At 41.2% G+C, this 25376-nt stretch overlaps 1 protein-coding gene across 2 annotated transcripts in view; it reads right to left on the bottom strand.

Annotated features, from left to right (window-relative positions):
- Window positions 1-22491, bottom strand: part of KNDC1 (kinase non-catalytic C-lobe domain containing 1) — a 103749-nt gene extending 81258 nt beyond the window's left edge. For both annotated transcript variants that reach the window (XM_061556542.1, XM_061556543.1), the window contains exons 1-2: window positions 22214-22491; window positions 20719-20848 (exon numbers count right to left, since the gene is read on the bottom strand). In XM_061556542.1, the coding sequence (XP_061412526.1) occupies window positions 20719-20796 (78 nt within the window). In that variant the 5' untranslated portion in view covers window positions 20797-20848; window positions 22214-22491. The remainder of the gene's footprint in view (window positions 1-20718; window positions 20849-22213) is intronic.
- Window positions 22492-25376: the final 2885 nt, after the last annotated feature.

The following is a 25376-nucleotide window of genomic DNA, read 5'->3' as shown; positions in this document are numbered from 1 at the left end:
CCCAAACTGGCTTCTGGGATTGCGCCGCTATCACCATCCTTGCATCTCACCCCAACAGAGTGGAACAATGCGGATGTCCAGAATAAACACCTCACTCAAACATCACACATACTGGCGTTCACATTCCTCCTCATCCACCGCATCACAACATCAAAAGGCCGCCACATATATAGCCTTCGTGAATGGAAGATTAAATGCAAGCCACCGTGTGACTGTGGCCATGCAACACAAACGATGAACCACGTGCAAGAAACCTACACTCCTTGAATGGAGGAATATCCAAAACTACACAAACTCTGTCTTGAAGCCCTCTCGTGGCTAGCAGACCTCGATATTGGCAGTCAGCTCCTGGCGCCTATTACCATTACACAAGAAGATAATTTATTTCCCAAATGAGTATACTGTATTTAATGGAAGAAAGGAATACCAAGTAAATAAACCACAATTTTAAATAGAAATAGCTTCATAACACTTCACTGCAGTGTGATGATTTCTTCTGAAATTCCATGAATGTTAAGCTTCGCAATGGAAGGAAACATATTTTACAGTTGTTTTCATAATAGATCATTATATTTTTAAGCGGCTATGTAAGGTCAAATTTAAAAGGAATACTGTACAGCTGTTCGTAATTCATTATGAATAGCATGTAAGGACAAACACAATGTATTAATTTTTCTTCTATCCATCCTCAGACATGTCAAATGTTATTTTCTGTTCCAATGTTACATTTAGATAGATAAACACACACACGCACGCACCCTCTCTCATGCGTGCAGACATATATTATACTTGCGGGAAGTACCCAGAGTTGCCCAGGCGAAAAAGACAGACACACACATCGACTTACACACACTTACAAAGATATTGACCCATACACACAAACACAAACACATCCACTTACACACATATGGACTCACACACACATACCGACTTTAGATATACACACACATGGAGTTACACACACATATGGACGTACACACATACAGCAACTCACACACTAACATCGACTCACACACACACATACATAGCCTCACACGCACATTGACCTACACACACATATGGACTTACACACACATATCGACTAAGACACACACACATGGACCCACGCACACACATCGATTTACACACACACACATGGACCCACGCACACACATCGACTTACACACACATCGACTAACACACACACATACATAGACTCACATACACATTGCCCTACACACACACAGACTCACACACACATAGACTTACTCACACACATCGACTCACACACGCACATAGAACCACACACACACATCGAGTGACATGCAGACACACTGACGTACACACACACAGCGACTCTCACACACACATAGACTGACACACACACATGGACTGACACATACACTTGGACTTACACACACATCGACGTACACACCCACATTGACTTACACACCCACATGGAGCCACACACACATATGGACTTTCACACACATACATCGGCTCACACACATCGATTTAGACGCACACACAATGTATTTTTTATTTTAACTTACACACACACAGATCGATTCACAAACACACATGGACCTACACACACACAAAGAAATGGACTTACACACTCACATGGAGCCATGCACACACATCGACTAACACACACATCGATTCACACACACACACATAGACTCACACACACATCAACTCACACACACACACATGGACTGACACACACAAATGGACTAAAACACACACATAAATATAACAAAAATGTACTAACTACATTTTAAAATATAAGTTGTCTACACACACAGACCACGCACACACATTGACTAACAAACACAAATCGACTGACACGCACATATCCATTCACACACACACTAATGGACTCACACTCACACATGGACTTAGACACACACATTATTAAAAAATGTAGTAACCCAATTGTTAAATATGAGTTGTGTACACACACACACCACGCACACACATTCACTAACACAAACACATCGACTGTCACACAGACATATCAACTCACGCAAACACACATCTACTCGCACACACATGTCGACTGATACACAAACACGGATGTAGACACACACATCGTGGCAGACACACACATGGACTCACACGCACACAAAGACTTACACACAATTATAAACATATAAATAATTGCCAAGTACATTTAGAAATATTAGTTGTCAGCACACAAACAAAAATATTATAATATTTGAAAGGTTATTATTCAAATAATAGGTTTATATCAACGTGAGTTGAGCGAAAGAAGCAAGAACATTGTACTTAACATTGCCGTGGTGAGGCCTAGTCCCGTACAGAGCCCCCGGCCTCGCTTAGATTGACCAGCAGGCCGAGGTGGCACCTTGGCAGGCTGGGGGCTGGGCCGCTACCCCCGTCCGCCCCACACCAGGTTGGGGGGGGGGGGACAGCACACTGTGAATAATTTACCTGAGCGTTTTGTGTTTTTATAGCATTTTTTATGTGAAATAAAATTTCCCCCTCACCCCCACTGAACGCGTGTGACTTGGCAGGGGCCATCCCCTCCACAGAAGGCGCGTGAGTTGGTATGGTGGAGCATGCGTAATAAATAAATACTTTTGCACAAAATCGCTCATTTTACTAATTTAAAGTTGACGGATGGGAAAAAGGAATCACGCTTGCTCACCGCGGGCCTTACAGCGTGGTACCTGGCTATTTTTTTTTTACATAAACACCACCGTTTGAGAGCCAAATCATTTGAAAGCGTGCGAACACACAGACAGACAGACAAAAATGACATTTATATATAAGACTAGCGGGAAGTACCTGATGTTGCCCGGGTAAAAAAGACACACACATCGACTTACACACACACAGACATCGACCCACACACACAAACACATCGAGCCACACTCACAAACATCGACTCACACAATTACATACATAGATTCACACACACACAGCGACCTACACGCACAAAATATAGACCTACACACACACATATTGAATAACACACACACATGGACTTACACACACAGACATCGACTTACACATACATTTTAACTTTTAGAGCAGGTTGGCATCAAATGGGTAACTTTGGCACAAACTAAAAAACGCCATCAGTGTGAAATATTGTGGAGCCAGGGCCTGGTGTTGGTCATTTCCTTCAGTGAAGTAGATGCATTGACCATTTTCGAGTTGAATTGGCAAATGGACGACTGTGGGGGAACGGTCATGGATGGAGGAGCCAAGAATTATCCAAATGGCCTTATTGCTGCTGATGTATCTCCCTTGGACAAAAAGTTTAACCTCATCCACACTTTGCCCCACTTTTTGTAAGGCAAAGACAGGCATGTCAGAGCCGTTGTTGATGTATTTGCTAACATATTTGATGGCTTGCACAGAATTGCAGAATTCCACATTAATGTGGGCCTCGAAGATCTTGCATAAAAGAGGGCAGTAGGGAACAATCCATTTGTTGTCGACCTTCATTTCAGAGTTAGTGGCAGGTCTGAGCGTTGTTTCAAATCCACCATGCTCAGTATTTCTGCGATGATATAGAGGATAGCCATCATGGCCTGACTGAGTGTCTTTCAAGAAGTTGCGTGGATACTTCTTGGTACACTTGCGGGCTGGCATACATGGCGAATTTGGATTGAACTGCCCACATGGGCCATGGACCATTTGCTTGCAGACCACATTAAATAGGGCAGGGTCTTGATGGGGGTCAGGTAGCTCAGCACTGACAAATGTGTCAATGTCACTTGCATGAATTATTTCTGTCATCCATAGCAAAATGTTTTTGCTATGAATGACGTTTTAGCTACTCAATGGTGTGCAAGTTACATCTTGTCTTTCCAAAGACGCCGCCTTCGTTAGTCATTATACGCCTCATGAGGTCATAAACGTTGAGTTTAAAGAGATCAGGCCTGCCATCTTGGCTGATGTATGTCATGGCATCCTGAGTCTTCTCATGCATGTTTCTTGGTCCAGCTGTGAAGGGTGAAGGCAAAATAACTCATCTGCCCACATTCTGAGCGTTTGCATCTCCGTCGGCATTGATAGCATCCCTGAGATGAGCAAACTCGTCTACATGCAGGCGTTTTTGATTCAGTTGAATGTAAAGAAGGTGCTCACTCTCATTTTTCGCCATACTCATCGACAACATACTGCTGAAAGATGTTGGCGCACCATCATGTGGTGTCCTTCTTCTCTGTCTATGATCATGAAGGAATAGAAGTCTTTAGAGGAGACAGTTTTGTGCGGATGTCTTTGTCCTGTAGCTTTGATAATTTGAGGAATCTGGACGTGGTACCCATCTTGGCCTTGCCACAGTCAAATGGGGTATTGTAGGGCATCATATGCTCTGTTTGTCTCAGGAAATCTTTGATGGTGTTGTCTTGGTATCGAAGCACAATGGCTCTCTTACCATGTTCCTCACCCACCGTAAGAACAGCAACCTCAACACAAGTTGGGGCATTGAACCTCCCTGTGTGCTCCCGGCTTGGGTCGAAAGAAAAGGTGCAGTATGCCAAATTTAAAATGGTTCATTTTCCCACCAATGTAACAGAATGATAGACGAAATGTAATCGGCTGTCGCTAAGAAAGTCCAACGTATTTAGCAGTACAACATATAAATCAGCATTGCAGTACCTCATGTCAGTAAATAGCGTGACGTGAGCAAACGAAACAATAAAATGCATTGAAAAAAGAAGCTAAAATATGTCTACATTAAAGAGCAGCAGTGCACACACTTAAGTTAAGAAGCAGGCTACAGTCTAGAATATAGACTGCCAGTACGCTGACTCAATTACATAAGCATTGCTACAGTCAACATAATACGCGGGCAATACGGTCAGCAGCTTAAAAAGCAGGCTACAGTCTACATGAAAGACTGGCAGTACACTGACCGAGGTAAAGAAGCAGGCAACAGATTATAGACTGGCATACACTTACTCTGCCCAATAGCAATATTTGCAGTGTAGATAATAGACTGCCAGTGCACTGACTTTCATTAATAAGCAGGAAACAGGCCACATTACAGGCCGCCAATACACTGGCGCAGCTTCATAAAAACACACATTAATATTTATCAACTTCATTTTTAAATATTAGTTGTCAGCACACAAACATTATTAATTAATATTTCCAAACTTCTTTTTTTAATAATAGTTTTCTATGTCCATGTGTGTGTGTTCACACACTTGTGAAGGATTTGGCTCTCAAACGGTGGGATTTATGTAAAACAAATTTAATTAGCCAGGTATCACGCCGTAAGCCCCGCGGTGGGCAAGCGCTAATAATTTTTCACGTCCCTCAACTTCTAATTAGTTTAATTAGCGATTTAGTGCGATTTCTCTTCATTTATTTATTTTTAACGCACGCTCGACAATACCAACTCACACGTCAAGTGACACGCCTTCAGTGGGGGTGAGGGGGGAATTTTATTTCGCGTAAAAAATGCTATACAAAAACACAAAACACTCAGGTAAATTCTTCACAGTGTCATGTCATAGGCCGCACATATTACTGCAGAGCTGGGGGGGGGGGTGCCACCTCAGCTGGCTAGGCATCTAGGTGAGGCCGGGGGCTCTGCATGGCACTAGGCCTCACCACGGCAATGTTAAGTTATTTTTTTATTGCTTATTTTGCGAAACTCAAGTTGATAGAAACCTCTTCTTTAAATAATCACCTTGCAATTATTACATTATTCATGTTTGTGTGCAGACAACTAATATTTATATGTATTGCTTCTTTCGCTAAACTCACTTAAATACAAACCTATTATTTTAATTATCACCTTGGAAATATTAAAAAATATTTTTGTTTGTGTGCTGACAACTAATATTTCTAAATTTACTTGCTGAATATTAATCTAATTATTATTGTGTCTAAGTCCTTGTGTGCGTGTGAGTCCATGTGCGTGTCTGCTACGACGTTAGTGTGTGTGTACGTCTGTGTGTGCATAAGTCCATATGTGTGTGTGCATGTTAAATTAAGAATGTTTGTGTGTTGACAACTAATATTTCTAAATTAGACCAAACCTGTCGATTTCATGTCCAGTGTGCCGACCATTCCACTACATCAGCAAAAACTACAATATGACAGTAAAAAAAGATATGTATATACTTGGTGATGCTGTGTTGGTAGTGGTGTTAAAGCACAAATTAAAAAATCTCAACACATTCGTTATTAACACTGTCAAAAATCATAAATGATGTATGTGATATGAAGAAGATCCATTTCCCGAAATTGTCGCCTGGTATATAGTTTCCATTTAAGGCAGTGTTAATGATGAACGCATTACTACATTAAATCTTGACTTAAAGGTTTTGTGACTGCAGTAATTAATATTCGTTGGGTCTTTCGGTAAAGTCACGTAGATCGGTTCAAAGAAAATAAAAAAAATAACAAAAAACGACCACGTTTCGATCACTTTTCCTGATGATGACCATTTGTGTTGCGATCGAAACGTAGTTTTTAGTTATTTTTTGGTATTTTCTTTGAACTTATCTACGTGACGTTACCAAAAGACCCAAATAATTTGTTATTACATTAATAAACATTAACCGTGAGAATACTATTCTTTGGGTCTTTCGGTAGAGTCACGTAGATACGTTCAAAGAAAATGACAAAAAACTACGACGTTTCGATCACAACACATTAATTAATTAATCAATTGCTATCATATGTAGATGCTCACCCCAAGCTCTCATTACTCTGATAGTGCATTGTCTTTGGGCTTTACGCCTTCTGGCGTCCTCTGGTCTAACACCGTTTGAGACAAGGATCAAAAGAAAGCCATCTCTGGTGTGGACCAATCAGTTTCAAGGACAATGCATATATTATCAGAGTATGTTTTTTGCTTGCATTCTGACCACAAGCATTGTGGTTAATGCAGACATGATTCCTTGTAAAAGTTTTTAGTTTTGTGTTTTAACATCTTAACACCTGTTTTGTTGCCAGAAAAAATGGAGAAACCCTATTATCATAATATTAATTTTCAAGCTCAAAGGCATGCATCAAATGTTTTTTTATAAGAATCAATGTTTATTATATTTGTATTGTGTTATTTTATGGGTTCATGATACCCATGCAACCACGACATGTTCAATAACATTCATAAAATATTATTGTTTTAATTAAATTACAAACCAGTGTCATGAAAATTAATCGAACTGCTGCGGGCAGGGGTACAAAACACTCCTGGTTACGGTTTCAAATGTCATTTAGGGACTGACTCCACTCATCATCCCTCATAGGTTGCACATTGGCAGTGGTCATCCTTACGGACAGACAGATACATGTGAAGCGAAAAAAGTGGAAATTTTCATCACCGCCTCAGAGTCACCAACAGATGTGCGCACTGCTCCATTGCTTATTTAAGCAGAGAGACACTGACGTTTTGACAGCTAACACAGCTTCTCACGAATTGTAAATGCAAGAGAACACAAAGCAAAGCATCGTGACTAACGATGCAACACGGCAAGATCTGGCAGTGCAACTGTGGGTTGATTTTCAGAAGTGAGAATTTGATGGCAAACAGGATTACATATTTGGGAGCGCCCTGCCATTCATGGCATTTTGGAGTTGATGTTATGAAACCTTGTCGCTTTGTCATTTTCCGTCAAAAAAAAAATCCGTGAAGTTAATTTCTCAACAATCCTCCTACCGCTGCCGATTTATTTTAATTTTATATTAGAGACAGCATATAAAATGGTGTAAGGTCTCCCCTGAAGTTAGCAACATGGTCCTATGACCTCATAAGATAATTTTTACAAACTAGTTAGGTTTTACATGACAGCTCAAAGTGTATGTCTAGTCACTGCATGTTCCCTTTTAACACGATCTCGTTCCGATTTATGTGTACATCATCAAAACTAAACCGGAAGAAAAAACTAAAATAAAAATAACTTTGTTGGTACCGAGGCTCCAGCAAGGCCATGCAAGGGGGGCGTATGGAACAGTTTGGCACAACTATCATAGAGTGCGGTCATGTCGCTACAGTTCTCTGCGGTGAGTACAATGTCTTTAAAAACAATGCGCTATACTTCTTTAAATAAAATTAATTAACGAAGCCCCAATAATCGAGCTTCTAAAATTGTTCATCTCAGGATTTTTTTCATTGCTTAAAGTAAATAACTTGCATGTATGCAAATTTGCATTGCTCCTCCAACCAATCAATGTAATTAAGGTGAAGTGGTGCCAGGTGCAATATCATTGTAAATAACTATTAAGGCCTGGTTGCTTGCAAGGGTGGAAGCATGTTATCCAATTTTCAAAAACCTCAATCACTCGGACCATTTTTTCTCGCATAACCAGGAGGGAGAGCAATACATCATCTTGGCAGCTCAAAAGCCGTGAATCTAATAAGGCCAGTATCCTCGGTATTAAGCTTCAGAGGGAGGCATTCCTCGCCAATCACTGATATAGGCCAATTTGAGTGCCTGCATTTAATCTTACAATACAAACATGTGGGGAAATGTTTTCATTATTTTATGTGAGTTTACTGAATAATACTTTGTTAAAGGGATACCAGCATATGGACAGCCATATTTTTCAATTTTCCTTCACATGTAATCACCATCACTAGTTGTGATCTGTCCACTGCTGGATGAAGGTCTCCCCAACTTGTCACCATCTCTCACGGTCTTGCAACGCAACAATCCACGCAGCACCTACACGCAAGCTGAGTTAAGGACTCCATCTCTCCCCGGTGGACGTCCTCTCGGACGCGTTCCATTCTTTGGCTGCCACTCCATCATTACTCATGACCATCAGCCATCATCCATCCTCGCGATGTGCCCTGCCCGAGGTCATTTGATTTTCTTAACAGTCAATATGATGTCCGTAACTTGTGTACGTTTTATAAACACGGGCTAATCACAACACTTAATCTCAGTACCAGTTGTCCTCTTGGAGCTACTATTCGATCACCTGCCTTGTCCATGGGCCATAATTCTCTCCGGCAATGTGTTCTTGTAAGGCTTTCATAATCAATATGGGTCTGATTTACATTTGTTCCCTGATAGATGTGTTCATCTTGTTGCCTCTCAGTGTAAATTCCAATCATTATTCTTTTGCACACCTTTAAACTTTCGTCCAATTCTTTTGTCAGTGTCCATTAGTCCACGTCTCTGATGCACATATCATGTCCATGTTATAAAACACATCGTATATTTATATGTAAGGAGAGTTTTGAAGATTAGTCAAAATCACAATGATGAATTAAGACAATATGGACGAGAGCAGGTCGGAGTGCCTTTGCAAAGAAAGGCAACATACCAATAATGTTTTACTCAGTGTATATTACCTACTATGACATGGATCAAATGTAGTACACATCAATGAAAAAAAATGAAGAATATAATTTAGGGAGGTTGATATTATGGCTATGAAAACACTTTTAAAAGCTGCTTGCGTGTTAATTTGTTGAGATGGAAAATTAATGTAATGCCAAATCATTCAATTAATTTTAAGTAAACAAATCAGTTTCAATTGCATCACGGTGCCTGGGTTCAATATATTTTTAAGCTGATAGAAAAAGAATACTAGTGGTGACATCGCCATGGTGTTTACGCCAAGCTAGATATACTCAAGACCACTTGATGGGCAAAGTTGAATAACAGGTCACAGGAGACTAAAATATTCTAGCTTCGCTAACAAGCGATGTTTTGGACCCCTGCTGTTTTTCTCATTGCCGTGAGCATTGTTCTTCTGCCTCCCATTGTTGCTGGAAGACAGCTGCTACCAACTGCCCAATCGCATATTCCATAAGTCTCCTCCGCACAGACTGTTCTTGACACCACTGATAGCAGTTGTAAGTAAGTCCATTCAGGTTTAAGTCCTCCTGAACTCAACAAGTTAATATAGTTATCGTGCCCATGGTAGACCAATCTAGCTCTCCCTGTGATCCAAACAGACCATCTTGGGTATGCGATGCCTGTGCAGGTGGGCTACAAGACCTAGCCAAAACATCTTAACCTGCCAGAGCAGCCGACTGAGAAGATTCTGTCCAAGCTTTCAAGTGTCTATGAGCTCCTCACACATTTAAACCTAAATAAGCACAAGGGTAGATCGTAGGCAGGCTCGCCTGCATGTTTCAATCTGGCACAGATGCCCTCGTCAAGTGGGAGCACATGTTACCACCATTGAGCTTTTATTTGGAGTGAGCCCCGTGTCACCAAAGCAGTCAACCACAGGTGCACTGCCCAGGTACAGAATCTCCTCCACCCTCTGCACAACCACCTCGATTCTTATGGAAATAAGGGAGGGTGGAGTTTTCAAAGACACGAAGCACTTGGATAGCAGAATTTCCATTTATTCTCTTCAATGGTGCCATCGGAGGTGGAACTTCATGTAATTTTAATTGTATTAAAGAGTGCTTTGTGATTGCAGACTACACGGACAATTTACATCTGTACAGAAAGCCTGTGGCCATCACTCATCATTGCATTACCATCAGGTCCCTTAACCTTGGAGAGGAAGTTGTGACAATCCTCATTCTCAGGCATGGGATGTTGGAATCTGAGAAGGGATTGCTAATATCTGTCAGGTAGTTGGGATACATTCTCCGTTAGCCAGGGTTTCTGGGGGAGTTTGGAGCAGCAACGTAAAAGCAACCACATAAGTCAGCCCTAAACCTAAACCTCTCCCGTTTCTCTTTGGCATCAAGAGAACATGTCTATTAAAGTGTTGAATGGGACCCTAGGTGGATGCATACTCCCACAACTGTAGAACAGCAGGCAAATCTTGCAAATTATCAGCCTATGGTCAGTAGACAAATTAACTGCATGGTAGCAATACCAAGTAATTCCATGGTAGGTTCTGGTACCAAATGCATGGGCTTACATACACTGATCAGTCACTACATATTCCAGGACCTGGCATACACTCATGATTGTGTTGATTCAATTATTACAGAACAGTATGCTGCTAAATACAAGCCCATGGGCTGCACACAAATTCAGCAGCCTCCTAATGTTATTGTTGAGTTAATCTGACCCATACCTTCCAAACACGCCTTCGCAAGTGTTACCGAATAAAATGACTTCATCCTGAGGGACCACTTTACAGACAGGCGGTTGTATAACAGCAGATACTTACCCCTGCTAACCAATACATACATACACACACACCATTACATATTGTTAGGTATGTGTATGAACAACATTCTGTAACAAACCGCTAGGGAATACGTTTCTTGTTACTTAAAAATATCACTATTTTTTTTTCAAAACAACTGCAGCATAATTAAACGTAAATACACTATTTAAATGGTTTTAATTATATAAAGTTGAACACTGGCAGCATCAGAATTTGGAGTACAGTAAATATGGTATTTTACTGGTTACAATTGCCTTCAACATATTTTTCCAGTGAATGCTAGCCTTTCATTCATTAGCAATATAACCCAAGGCAGTCATGGGTTTAAAAAGCAAGTAACTGCATGTTTGTCCTATCAAGTATTTCTCTTCATACGGTGCGTACACACACCACCATTGTTGTCCTGTGATCAGCATGTTAAGATGCTGTTGTTGCCATCACATCTCACCATAGCTTCCTTGTCGAATGGCTCACAGGGCTAAATCAAATAAATGAAACTAAAACTGAAAACTTAAACATGCCACAGTGTTTGCAACTTGACTTTCAAGCGCTGCTCTTACGGTGTCGCACCATCTGGCTTTGGGACATCCCCTTGATCATTGACCTCCGGGTGACACTCCAATGCTGGTCTCAGCAACCTGGCCGTCCTCCAACCCGCACATTCATCCCACACATTGCAAACTCCTCTTCCTAATTACATCCACATCATTTTCTTGCCACATTCAATTCCAAACTTTCAAGGTGCCTACCCCATCCTTCCATTGCATTCTAGCGTCCTCTTCGTGAATGTACGTTCAAAAGCCAGGAGAGAAACACACATGCAATGTGTTATTTAATACTGTGTAGAGAATGATACGAAAAAAATCATACATGTCACGATATATGTAATGTAATGAATTACATTTGTTTTAGAAAATGCACACCATAATTTTGATATGTACATTGTACTGTATTTTGTAGTTGCAAATATGATGGTGCAGTACATCATGAGTGTTTAGCTTTTATTTCACCCTCTTAATCAGTGAAGAAATGTCATTGCAGGTACTATGCACTGATTGAACATGTCCAATTCACACTCATTGCTATTCTCGTTATCGTCATCAAGTTCAATTTTCCATAACCGTAACTTGTAGTGCTACGAGTTAAAGGGCTGCACAGCACATTGCACGAACACAACTGCATTGTCAGGCTGAGCAAAATGTGGCGTGAAGCTGTAAAGGATGACCATCATAAGCAGAGCACACAAAAAACCTCGCATCACTCTGGATACACGACAGTGACCAAAGCAATGTCCATGAAATTCCAGTGCAGCCATGGAGCATTGATTGCCCCAAGAGGCTGTCATGAAATAAATGAAAGTTCCTGGCAATTGAGGGCTGCTTGGCAGTCCAATGTGAAGGTAATTCCACTACATCATGTTATAGGCTGCTCCTCGTCTGAAAGCGAAATTGTGGCCCTGATGTCTGTAATCAATGGGTTGTGGTGACGAATATGTTCACCGCTCTACCCTTATGGTTACTCTCTGGCAGTTAGACTCCAAAGGATTAAATGTGCACTTCGTTTTGAATATAGAATGTATAAATAAAATATTTAAGCCATATTTGAGTGCCGTCGTATTTTATTTATATTTTATACCACCAAGTATAAAATAAAGATGTATTCACCAATGCATTTCAACATGAATATTAATATGTGTGTGCATACACGTTAATATGTATGTCGAAACAATATCGGGATAAAGTAAAATAATGATGTCGTTTAAACAAATACGAGAAAGATTTACAAATGTGTGTTGCCATAAGAACGTGATATAATGAGCGCAGATGTTTCCATAATATCCATTTACCGTTCAAATGTACGATTGAAATGCACGATTAAAATTTACGATTTCTCCATTCATCAGTTTATTTATGAGCAAAAATATAAATACAGTATTCATGAAAAATCAACGGAGCCTTACGTCGAGTTGTTAATTATTTTGTTATTTAACAGTACTCACGTGTGCCATTTGCTGCGTGACTTATTTACATCGGGGGGGAAAAGAGACCACCGCAATTCAAAATGACACATGAATCATAAATACTGATCCAGATGTATTTTTGAGTTTTGGCACAAAGTAGTTTCATGGCAAAATTTCTTATCAATGGCATACAACTAATGTGGCCTAACTCATAAACAATTATGGACCATTGTATTGGCTACGAACACCTAGGTTTTCAATTCACCATAAACACTTGTTTCTCCTGCATATGCAGGTGCTGTACTTTGATTTAAAGGTCAAATTCATTTCCCTCGGTATATAACTAGCACATTGAATACAGTACTGTATTCTTATTGTGACCATAATAACAAAATATTTTATTTTTATTTAAACCTTTCGTGACTGCAGGAATTCATATTATTGGTTATTTCGGTAAAGTCACGTAGAAGGGAAATAATACAATAATAAAAATATAAAACAATACAATTCTCACGACGTTTCAACTGCAACACAAGCAAGCATCATCAGGTGTGAAATCCACAACAAGAAAATTTCAAATTTTACCGAAAGAACCAAGAATATAAAATAAAAAAAACTTTTATTTGATTTAAAATATTCTGGTAAGAATACATAAAATAAAATACAGTCTGTTATGCTATAACGCCGCGTGTTGTTTTCATAACGTGAATTGGATACAACGCGATTCATGTATTTGGGAACACGTTTTTTACTACGCAGATGCGAATTGGATATAACGCGATTGAATGAACAGAAACTACGTCGTGCAAGTAGAAATAAGTGGTTGTACGGCTCCCACGGCGTAGCATCACACAAGGTGTGATGCTGCTGGATGCTTCTAGATGCTACCCACGTGCCTCAGTATTTTGCTCGGCCTGCGTACGCATCTCACGTGTTATCGTGGACTGTTCTTTACCCTATTATTTATTATAACGAGATTTTTCCATAACGCGGTGTTCTTCATGAATGCAACTACCGCGTTCTAGAACAGACTGTAATTTGTTGCAAGGTGTAAAAACTACAAATCATCCAGAATGTACCTACTTGTAATATTTGCATAACTGCCAATTTGTGATTGATGAAGCACACAACAGTGCAGTTAGCATCCTCTATGTAATGGATGATCACCAATGTCATCAGCCAAGATCAAGCCAATGCTTTGATGAAGGCTCCTCGCATCATCGCCATCCACCATGGACTTGCGATACCACAATTCATCTCACTCCTCCACACAAGCGAATGACATCACTCCATTTTCGTCAGGATTGTCCTCTCGGGAGTGTCCACTATTCTAGCCACTATTCCATCACCAGTATTGTCCATGGACCACAATACTCTCGAGCAATGTGTCCTTCCCAAGTCAACTCAATTTCCTTAATGGTCAATGTGATGTCTGATTTTCATTGGTTGCCTGATCCATGTGTTCCTATTTATGTGTCCGACTGTAATTCCAAGCATACATCTCTATTTTCTTTGTCAGTGTCCATGCGTCCAAAATCACCCCAACCTGCTCTCGCTTGCCTCTATACTCATTTTCATCCTGGTCTGTTTCCAAAAATTCCACTCAACTGTATGTGGATACAATTATATATACTCTGTCCTGTTTCCAGTTGTCGTATTAGAAACACTGCAGAGTAGAAAGCCTGCGTGTCAAATTTACTTAAATAGTTTAAAGATGCGAGTGCAATAGTATCGTGAGTATTGAAAATTATTACGGTTAGAGGCTGAATACACGTAAGAATAAAGTTAAGTTGCCAATTTATAAAAAATAATGCAATAAGATGGTGGCTTAGAGAGGCCTTCATCTAGTAATGTATTGATAATAGGTCAATGATGATCAAACAAGAGCCAATAAACCTATTTGCGGAAATATCACCAAATGACAGATTACTAAACTGCATCAAACAATCAAATGCCGTATTGGGCATTATAATCACACTTTCCTGAATTATTATGTTGAGCCTGCATGACGTTTGCACATCACCTTCAACCTATGCAAGTGTACCGAGCAATTGAAATGTAATATTACTTTTGCAACCTTTCCATTCTATTAAAACAGAATTTGAAAAGAATGTATGTTGCGTAGGCATGACAGTGGAAAAAAAAAAGACACTGGGCATTATTGAATGCCCCTTCCCCCCCAAGAAAAAAAACTACAGCTCATGTGTATGGATGAGGTGTGGAGGGGGGAGTGTATAGCACAATGGACGACAGGTTTGATACCAGGTCATACACAATGCTCCCGTCACTCCAATCACTCACTCACGGACGGTCAGTCGCCTCTTTCTGTCAATTATTCTTCCACCCACTGTGATGACTCTAGCGGTGTGACTCTTTCGTCTCATCCATACTGTGTTCAACCCCCACACGGCAGGTGAAAATGCTTATCTCTCTGTTTCTTCCCTCGCACCGCTCGGTTTTGGAATTCCTTGCCATCATCTCTCCTTCCAAGTTATTACAACATCGCGCGATTCAAGCAGAATGTTGCTGCAACTCTTATTTATTAGATTTTCAAGAGTGCTGCTTGTTGCTGACTGCTTGGCGTGCTGATAGATTGGGCCTGTGGCGATTGGTGCCTAAAGCTAGCCTGGGTTCATCCCAGGACAAATTGGCCGGAATCAAGGACACCAGTGCGGTCAACATTGGTACCAATGAGAAATGAGACGAAAAGCAGCCAGGGGGTGTGTAGTACTGCCTACAACCACTCAGTCAAATCAGTGCTGGCCCTAGGAGATGCTCAGAGGAGAGTATAGGTGGGAATGGGTCCAAGGAAGATCGTGGACCCAGTGCAGCTTGTTGCTGGCTGCTTGGCGTGCTGATAGATTGGGCCTGTGGTGATTGGTGCCTAAAGCTAGCCTGGGTTCATCCCAGGACAAATTGGCCGGAATCGAGGACACCAGTGTGGTCAAAATTGGTACCAATGAGAAATGAGACGAAAAGCAGCCAGGGGGTGTGTAGTGCTGTCCACAACCACTCAGTCAAATTCAGTGCTGGCCCTAGGAGATGCTCAGAGGAGAGTATAGGTGGGAATGGGTCCAAGGAAGATCGTGGACCCAGTGCAGCTTGTTGCTGGCTGCTTGGCGTGCTGATAGATTGGGCCTGTGGTGATTGGTGCCTAAAGATAGCCTGGGTTCATCCCAGGACAAATTGGCCGGAATCGAGGACACCAGTGCGGTCAACATTGGTACCAATGAGAAATGAGACGAAAAACAGCCAGGGGGTGTGTAGTGCTGTCCACAACCACTCAGTCAAATTTAGTGCTGGCCCTAGGAGATGCTCAGAGGAGAGTATAGGTGGGAATGGGTCCAAGGAAGATCGTGGACCCAGTGCAGCTTGTTGCTGGCTGCTTGGCGTGCTGATAGATTGGGCCTGTGGTGATTGGTGCCTAAAGATAGCCTGGGTTCATCCCAGGACAAATTGGCCGGAATCGAGGACACCAGTGCGGTCAACATTGGTACCAATGAGAAATGAGACGAAAAGCAGCCAGGGGGTGTGTAGTGCTGTCCACAACCACTCAGTCAAATTCAGTGCTGGCCCTAGGAGATGCTCAGAGGAGAGGATAGGTGGGAATGGGTCCAAGGAGGATCGTGGACCCAGTACAGTCGACATTGGTACCGATGACAAATGAGACAAAAAAAAGCAGCTAGAGGGTGTGTAGTGGTGCCCACAACCACTCAGTCAAGTTCAGCGCTGGCCTTAAGAGATGCTCAGAGGAGAGGATAGGTGGGAATGGGTCCAAGGAGGATCTTAAAGATGATCAGTGTGATAGTGAAATTGACCTGGGACTATAATGGAAGCCAGTGGACGTTTTGGAGTATTGGGGCGGGGGGGGGTCATGTTTACGCGTGTGAGCAAGGAGTCTTAACGGTGACATTTTGGATCATCGAGTTTTGGTGATGAGTGGTTTGTGGAGGCTGTAGAGCAGACGGTTGCAGTAGTTGAGTCTGGATGTAAGTAATGCACTGGCAAGGGTCCCATCAGCGGCTGGGGGTAAGGACACGGCAGGTGTGGGAGATGTGCAGATCGATAAATGAGGTCCTGCGGAGTTGAGATGTGTGGGGAGAGAACGAGAGGCTCAGGGTCAATGAGCTCAACTCCATGGTTTTGCAGTTTGCCACAGCAACGTCAAGAGTTTGAGGAGGTGCATGCACAAGACAGGGGAGCTGCATACTTGTTGTGTGCATGGAGGGACATCCCAAGGCAACGTGTGCACCACGTGAAAATGTATATGCTAGGCATATATAAAACTATATCTATACTGTGCCATTGATGGCATTTATTACATAATTGCCAAGAGTAAAACTAATGAAAAATTTTATAACGATGTTTAATACATGCCCTTGTGTTATTTTAATGATACAGAGCAAAATGTGTCCTATTATATATTAAATTTACTAAACATTATCGACTTGTAGTTAAAAATCTACAAAATGATGAGCAAAATCCATTTCCGTATCCGTTTATATCTTACATTTAATTCATGGTTCAATATTGTTTTGGCAATTAAATATGAAAATGCTTGTCAAGTCACACTTTTCACTGTCAGGCTTGTTTGCAATGCATATTTCAATTAATATGCAAAAAGACATGCTTTGAATTAATTGCATCAATCGATTGGATGATTAGCGGTGAGGAACAAAATCTTTAAAACCCACTGCTTTCACAAATCTATTTATGCGAGGGTCAGTGAATATTGCCGTTTCGCTGCGTCTAACTGTGCATTGAAATTCTACAATGCCCGTGTACCCTACATGAAGACAATAGACGCGGCCCACGAATCAACACGTCATCTTTGTTATCTCAAACGTTAAGGAGCCCTAGTATTCAATCTACCAGTGGGTTTCCATTGCGGGCAGATTGTCATGTTTACAGGCGTTGACAAATGGTGCTTTCTAATGTACGCAGATGAAAGCATGAGCGATAAGAGTTATGACCATAGGTTGTCACACAGCACTTGCACAGAATGCAAAATGTTTTCGTAACACTTGTATGACTTCCTTTCTGCATGTAGATGTTGTATGTGCCGTTTACTATGGACATATACATGTTATGTTTATACGGCTCACCCTATGAACATATACTTTAAGTTTAGTTTCAGTTTATACGATATTTAGTGTGTACCAAAATGATACAAATCCAACGAACTAGTTTGACGGTGCTCTAAATAAATGTCGTTAAAATTCTGAAATGAAACGTTTTCAGTTGTGCATGAGCTCATTGTCGCCATACGTCCCATCGGGGATGATGACGAGTAAGTAATGATTCTCAGACATTTTGCCCAAGAAATTGTCCATTGTTGCCCATACTTTATTATCCAATGAGAAAAGGCAAGATCCTTCACTGGTTTAACAAACACAGAAAGTGAAGTGCTGGGCGATGCATAGCTAAAACAACAAAGCACAGTTATGATGGTTCAGGCATTGCAGTAATATTTGGTTACCACTATAGACTCATTCTTTAAATACAATGGCCACCATAACCGCACTGCTTTTGTGCATTCTGCAGGAGCTAACATTAATCTTTTAACGCCTCTTGGGATACGGGTCATATTGCAAATCCTATACAATTCAACAGCACTAAATGTTTAACCACGCTTGAGAAATGCCACCTCAGTGCTCTACTTTGAGATGGGCTGTACGAACGTCACAGTGCAAACCATGTTGTCAGGGCACACATATGACGGTTACAAGTGAAACTACTTCAACTTTTAGTTAAGGGACCAAAGTGCTTTTATTAAGTTAATAATAAATAAAGAGAGTTTGTTGCATTTGATGGAGCCTTTCATTCAATAATGGCATTGGCTCAACTTTTTGTACGGTCAATTTAATTCATAATGTATTTTTAATACATACAGTATGTATATATTTGGCTCCGGGCACAGCAGTTCTTAAGTGCAACATTTAGAGTACTGTACAGATATAGTTGTTATGATGTTCAACACTTTTCTCAGCTATCATCCACACATACCTGGATACACCGAGCGAGGTGATTATTACACTGCAGTATTTTGAATGGTAAGGTTAAAAATGGTAAGGTTAAAAATGCGTGCACTTTCAGACAGCCGTCAATGTAATCTGCTTAAGTAAAATTTGAAAATTGCATACCTGGAAAGTTATATTCATCCCAAAAAAACATCAACAGCTGATGAGAAAACATCGTCTATAAGCTGCGAATGTACAGCACAGCAAATATTCGAAGCGCGAAAGCGCGTGTACGGTTCTACGTATGCATGTTGAACTTCTTTCGCACCGTACCGAGCCAACCGTGTATGCGAGCACACACATGTGCAGTGGCACGCTGTGTGCACGGTGCTATTACGCCAGCGCTGAATTGCATTGTCCTGACCAATGCACCCACTCCCATCGATGAGTTTTGGAGAGGGAAAAAACACGCTTGGGACGTGCCAGCTTTAGACTGTTGTGCAACGCAGACGCACCACAAGCCGGTCAATGTTAGCTTCTAAACGCCTTTTCTTGTTGTGTCCTGTATGTCTTACTTCGGATGAGGTTGAAAACAGTTTGGCGACAAATGAGGTCCACTAATAAGAAGGCTTTTGAAAATGCCACTCAATAAACGCATGCTCGTGTTTTTGTTTGCAAAATGTGTTTTTTTTTTACATTAATTCCGTGAGCAATTGTTTTTATTACAATAAATATAAACCATTGTCAACCGAGCAATGCACTAAGTATTCCTGTGCCTGGGATACTTAGCAGCATTCGCATGAGGACATTGGGCAACGCTGCAGCATTGAAAACACATGCCACGAAACATTAATATTTTATCACACACACCACTGTTTGACAAAGTTCCCAGCATCGTGAGACTATCTGGTTGTTAGAGCTATAAAAAAATGAATCACTCGCATGACTGTTTTCTGAAATCTCAAAAATGCATTAACTTCACTTCAGATCAATGTCACATTTCTCATGCTGCAATCACATTTATTGGCAAAAAGAGAATGCAAAAAAACGCAAACCTATGCACAAGGCTGCATAAAAAAGGTCCTACTGATATTAATAGCAATTTAAATGAACAAGCAGTATTTGATTATAAATTATTTTTGCAAAAAAAATTAATGGCAGGCACGCACATCCCGTGCAGTGCAATCTGATGCATTACTCTTGTAAATCTTATTATCATCACCCATTCAATTAAATTAGGCAGCACTGGAATTGTACAATGATAGCAAACCCGTGCAAACATGGCATCAAAGAAATACATGGTGTGTAATGCACTCTGACATATGGCAATGCATATATATTTTTAGAAATTACTGCTTTGATCGATTGACTGTTATTAACGTTCTAGATGCCCGTTGTAAAAATAAAACATATTTGTCACTATTATTTGCATAGTTTTATATAATCATAAAATGCATTGTATATGCATGCAGGCACATGACAACGGCACATATATCAGATAGATATTAGTTTCATGTTTTAAATTGATACATAAGCACAGTACAGCTTGTGTATATGTAATGTATGCACACACATATCCAGCGCTGTGCATCATGCATCAATTCGTCAGCACGCCCGCACACACATCTCTTGTTCTGCACACCTAACGCTGCACATCAATGAGCCAGCACACACGCATCTCACGCACGTGTCACCATCACCGGTGCATTCACCCATCTCTCTCACCTCGTCCTCCAGCACAGTGGGCAGTGGCTCATACTCGTAAAACTCCTCGTCCTCATCTTCATTGTAGCAGCGAGCCATGCCGGTCCCCTCCTAGGCGACTCTCTCTCTCTCGCTCTCTCTCCAAACAATCCTAAACAGGAACGGGAACGTACGTGGCAATGCTCGTTCGCTATGTTACCACAAACGTGTGCTAGGTGGGTGGAGAGTACGGATGGTGGGTGAGTGGACGGGAAGGATGGTGAGTGAGTGGAGGGGATGTGCGTGCTGTGGTGCGGTGCGATGCGGGGTTATGGAAGGGGGGTGAGGACCTTAGAATAAAAAAATGCGCAGTCTCCTCCTACTAAAAGCCACCCCGATTTCGTTTAAATCTCCCAAAAAAAATCATCGGTGGTTTACCCCGTTCACAAATGAGAAATTTGTCGTAAATGCAATATTTCCCCTTAAGCCACCACACACACACACACCCACCGCGTGGCATGAATAATGCAAAAGCAAATGCCACGGAAACACTAATCCCCCGTATTTTTGCTAGACGAGAGCCCATTGAGAGAAGCAACATGCATCTTTAACAGGACCCGGGATGAATGCATTGGTTTGTAACACGAGAGAAGATACAATATATAATATATTAAAAGCAATACAATAAAGTAAACACAGCCAAGGCAACCAGTTCAATCATCTTAATGGTTGAACCCCAATAATGTTCGTAACGGGCCTGGACCTGCATATTACAAACACTGCATTTGCATATTGAGCGGACAATATAGGCATCCAAAGTCAAATATTTTGCATGTGCCAGCATCCGACTCGAGTGCCATTGCAACTGGAGGAATATCGATACAATTAGAAATCCGCGTGAGCTCGCGTCAATGACACTGATCGATTGAGCACGCGCACTGCGAACCAGCTCGGCTGCCAGCGATTTCGACGGCAAACGCCTCGACCGCCGGAATGATGCGTGCAGCACGCACGTGTTTACGATGATGATAATGACGGTCATCGTCGTAATAATCACTCTCACCGCTGCAGACCTGCCTATATTTGATCGTATCGCGGCTCTGCTACGCGAGGTAAGGTTAACCAATTGTTTTGTTGTTGTTCGCCTATCGGAATGCAGCCGCTATCGCGCTGTGCGTGGTAAATGACATCGAGCCGTGCTGCAATGACACACACACATATTTACATGGTTACCGCTTTAAGGAATTGCCCATGCGAGCTGGTTGTGTTGCTTCGCAGCGGGGAAGGAAGATGTACGAGGTTACGTGACGTCATAGTTCACATGCACGCGTCCGCAATTCGACGCCCATCGCGTGTACGATGCAGAGGATACACCGTGTGTCTAAACGCGAGTTGCGGTTGTATATATATACATAGATACATACAGCCCCCAAGTGAAGGCACGGCGGCGTTTCCACACTTGCTCTGCCATTTACGCACTGCGAAAGCCTCGGCGCACATCGCAGTAGTACCATTATTACCATCAGCTCTCTCTCACCGTGCTTCCAAACGAATAGCAGGGGATCCAGCGGATGTTGCTAATTGAGGTCTTCGTTCATTGCGTAGGCGACGATGTTGTTGTTGTTGTTGTCGTCGCAGTCGTCCTCGCATGCGTGTAACGCAACGCGTCTTCACGCGCACACGCGCGCGCGAGGTGATTCCGTTCGTCTCGAAAGCCGCATCAGCTTGTTGCTACAAACAGCGTCTCTAAGGCTCCGGGCGGCATGACGTCACCCCCTTTTGCCTTTCCCTGGGATTGCCCATTCGCGTTCACAGACTCGCCAACAAAAGACAAAGGTCACCCGTGTTGCCCTTCCACAGCCTGTTGGTAGAGGCAAAGTGCTTGTTGGTGGCGAGCGACTATTTTTTGATTTAAGGTCGGCACGGTACACGAGGGTGGCCAGCAAGCAGGGCTCGACCGCCTTGCACACAAACACAACAACAAAATGCGCACACGCACGCACGGAGACGATGCGATTGTAATGCATTGGCGTACACTAACCACAGCAGAGGGGGAAGCCTTCACAATCGTTGCATAAATGCAGACGTCGAGATTTTGTTATTGTTGTTGTTTCATTTTAAATGCAACTTTGAATGCAACGTTGTCTTATTATTGCAATTGTGTGAAAAATTCACTGCGCAGGTAACTACGGTACAGGCAGTATATGTGTTGGCCTACTAGACATATCTCAGCTTTAACTTGAAGGTTTGACAGTCCTCCAATGAAAAGTGATTTAAAATGATTGGGAATTGCGTTGGATGGCCGTATGCTTACAACCGCAGCATGGATACGATCTATGTATATAGAAAATAATTAGGAAAAAAAGCAAGCGATGCTTCCAACAATAACAGCATGACAATATGACTCTGGAAAAAAAAAGGATTAAATATCGAATGGGATGTTAAAGCATTTCATTAATCAATACATATTATATCCACAGGAAGCCCATTATTCAAGCAGGCAATTAAGGAGTTCGCTTTGGTTAAAGTTGTGCAGGACAAACTATGCCCCAAAGAAGTTTGCCGTATGTTGAAGATTTGTTAGGGTTTGTTGTTTTCCCCAGTATATTTTACATGCAGCACATGATTTGTTTAGGCACCCAGAAATGCATACGTGTGCCTTGCTCTGATTTTTTAAAATCCTTTATATTAAGTTCACTTGCTTGCTTGCGCGCTTACGACCGTGCAAATCTTTCGGTCGTTTTTTAACCCATTTCCCGTGATCCAATCGAGCTGACATTTTCCGCACAGACTCGTTGTGCGTGACAATTAATGTTCGTGAAATTTTTTTTCCTAAATTTTACACTTTTTAGGAAAAAAAATATATATTTAATAACCAATTGCTTAATGGTGGCAGGCAATCATCTGACCCATAGGTGGCAGCCATCTCAAGCCAGAGGACGAGAGGACTCTCGCCGCAAGAAAAACAGAAATGAATAATAAAATAAAACCGATGTCACGCATATAAAGGATTTATAGTGAAAAACTTTGTTTTACGGGTTAATTTTTATCATAGCCAATTCAGATTTTATTTTCATTTTTAAGCATATTACTTCAGTGAGTCCAATATTTTTTTTAAATATATTTACAGCATATGTATGCTTGGACATTCTACATGCAATTGGACACATTTTAACAATGTGTCAATTGCACGTATATTCATGGACCTCAAAATTACTGTTCCATATTCCTGGATAGGAAAATCATGTGTATTATTCAAAAACGTGCAACAGTCAGAGCGATATGGATTATTCTTATATCTTATTTGAACATGCAGTACGATGTCCTATTAATAATTCAGGTCTTTGTCAATCCATTACAGGATGAAGACCTACCCACGCCATGTCAGTCACGGTGGGGGCTTTTTCCTATACTTCACGCTGGTCAATGCAGGTTGCTAAAGGGGGGGGGCAGAACACATTCAGATATTACTCATCAGTGGCGTTAGCCTTGACCAGGAATTGAGCTCAGGTTTGCCAAGTTCATAGCCCAGTGTACAAACAATTATACGACCACTTCCTCCACAGTGCTATACTTTGTAGTATTTAAAAATTCAAAGTACCATATTTATTTTTGGTATGAAGTGCTGCTAGGGTTAAAATATACACATCATAATGTATATTTCTATGTATTTTATTAAATATACCTTCCTGCATTGCATATGTTCAATCGTGGAATTGTTTCTGAAATATTGTCTGACCTCCTTTGAAGATGGATTTGTGGACAGGATGGCTGAGGAATGCACCTTCATCATCTACATGAGACTGCCTCTTTCGCGAAAAAACTGCACAGCTAGCATTCCATGCCATTTGATAAAAATGAGTGCAAGGCAAAAGGCACTGAAAATTGCACTTGAAGCACTTAGAGTCTTAGACGATAACAGGGGATCTCTGCTTGTGGCTGAATGGTCAGAATTACAGCTAAGTTGAAGGTGGCTTCTGATTGTACAAGCTACTGATAAAAAAAACGTATAGAGGTTTCCCTTGCATGGTGAGTTTATCTGAATATAAATTGCAACGTCTACGGCTGTTATTAAGCATATAGCCAACTTTAGAAAACAAATGCAATCTCGATTCAACTTCTTCATGAAACAAAACTTTAGCTAAAAAGATAAAACGAACCGAAAAAAACGGAATGTAAAATTGTTATTTTCAATTCATGGAGGTAATAAGACATCGATTCATGTTTGTTGCTCAATTCAGTTTTCAGTAAAAACAATAACGATTAACAAGCGCACCACAACAATTGGAATAACTTATTTTCAACATTCCATTAATGTAACTATTCCTTACGAATATTGCAGTACGGTATCAATTAGAGCCACCTGATGTTGTACTATTCTCCCAATGTTGAAATGCTTACTTAAAAAGTCACTGGTCTCAAAATCAAACAATGCAAAAATACTGCACATAGCATTATTCATATATGACAGCAGTATCACTGAACAATGGGATCGCATTCATTGCATAGCATGATATTATGTGTCATGGTGAAATACAGGACCACCACAGATGGTCAAGGATAAAAAAAAAACATTGTTCCAGTATAGTATTTCAAATCACCAGTCACCAAAGAGTGGGTGATGAACTCCATATGCAAGCACCCTTTACCTCCCGTTCTTTAGTAGAGTACAACCATGACTAGTTATATTATTGAGCCAC

Source organism: Lethenteron reissneri, chromosome 22, assembly GCF_015708825.2.
Source record: "Lethenteron reissneri isolate LAM-NWPU_2019-01 chromosome 22, ASM1570882v1, whole genome shotgun sequence".
NCBI classification, from domain to species: domain Eukaryota; kingdom Metazoa; phylum Chordata; class Hyperoartia; order Petromyzontiformes; family Petromyzontidae; genus Lethenteron; species Lethenteron reissneri.
The sequence above is the reverse complement of the archived record's forward strand: the minus strand, read 5'-3'. Positions and strand labels throughout refer to the sequence as shown.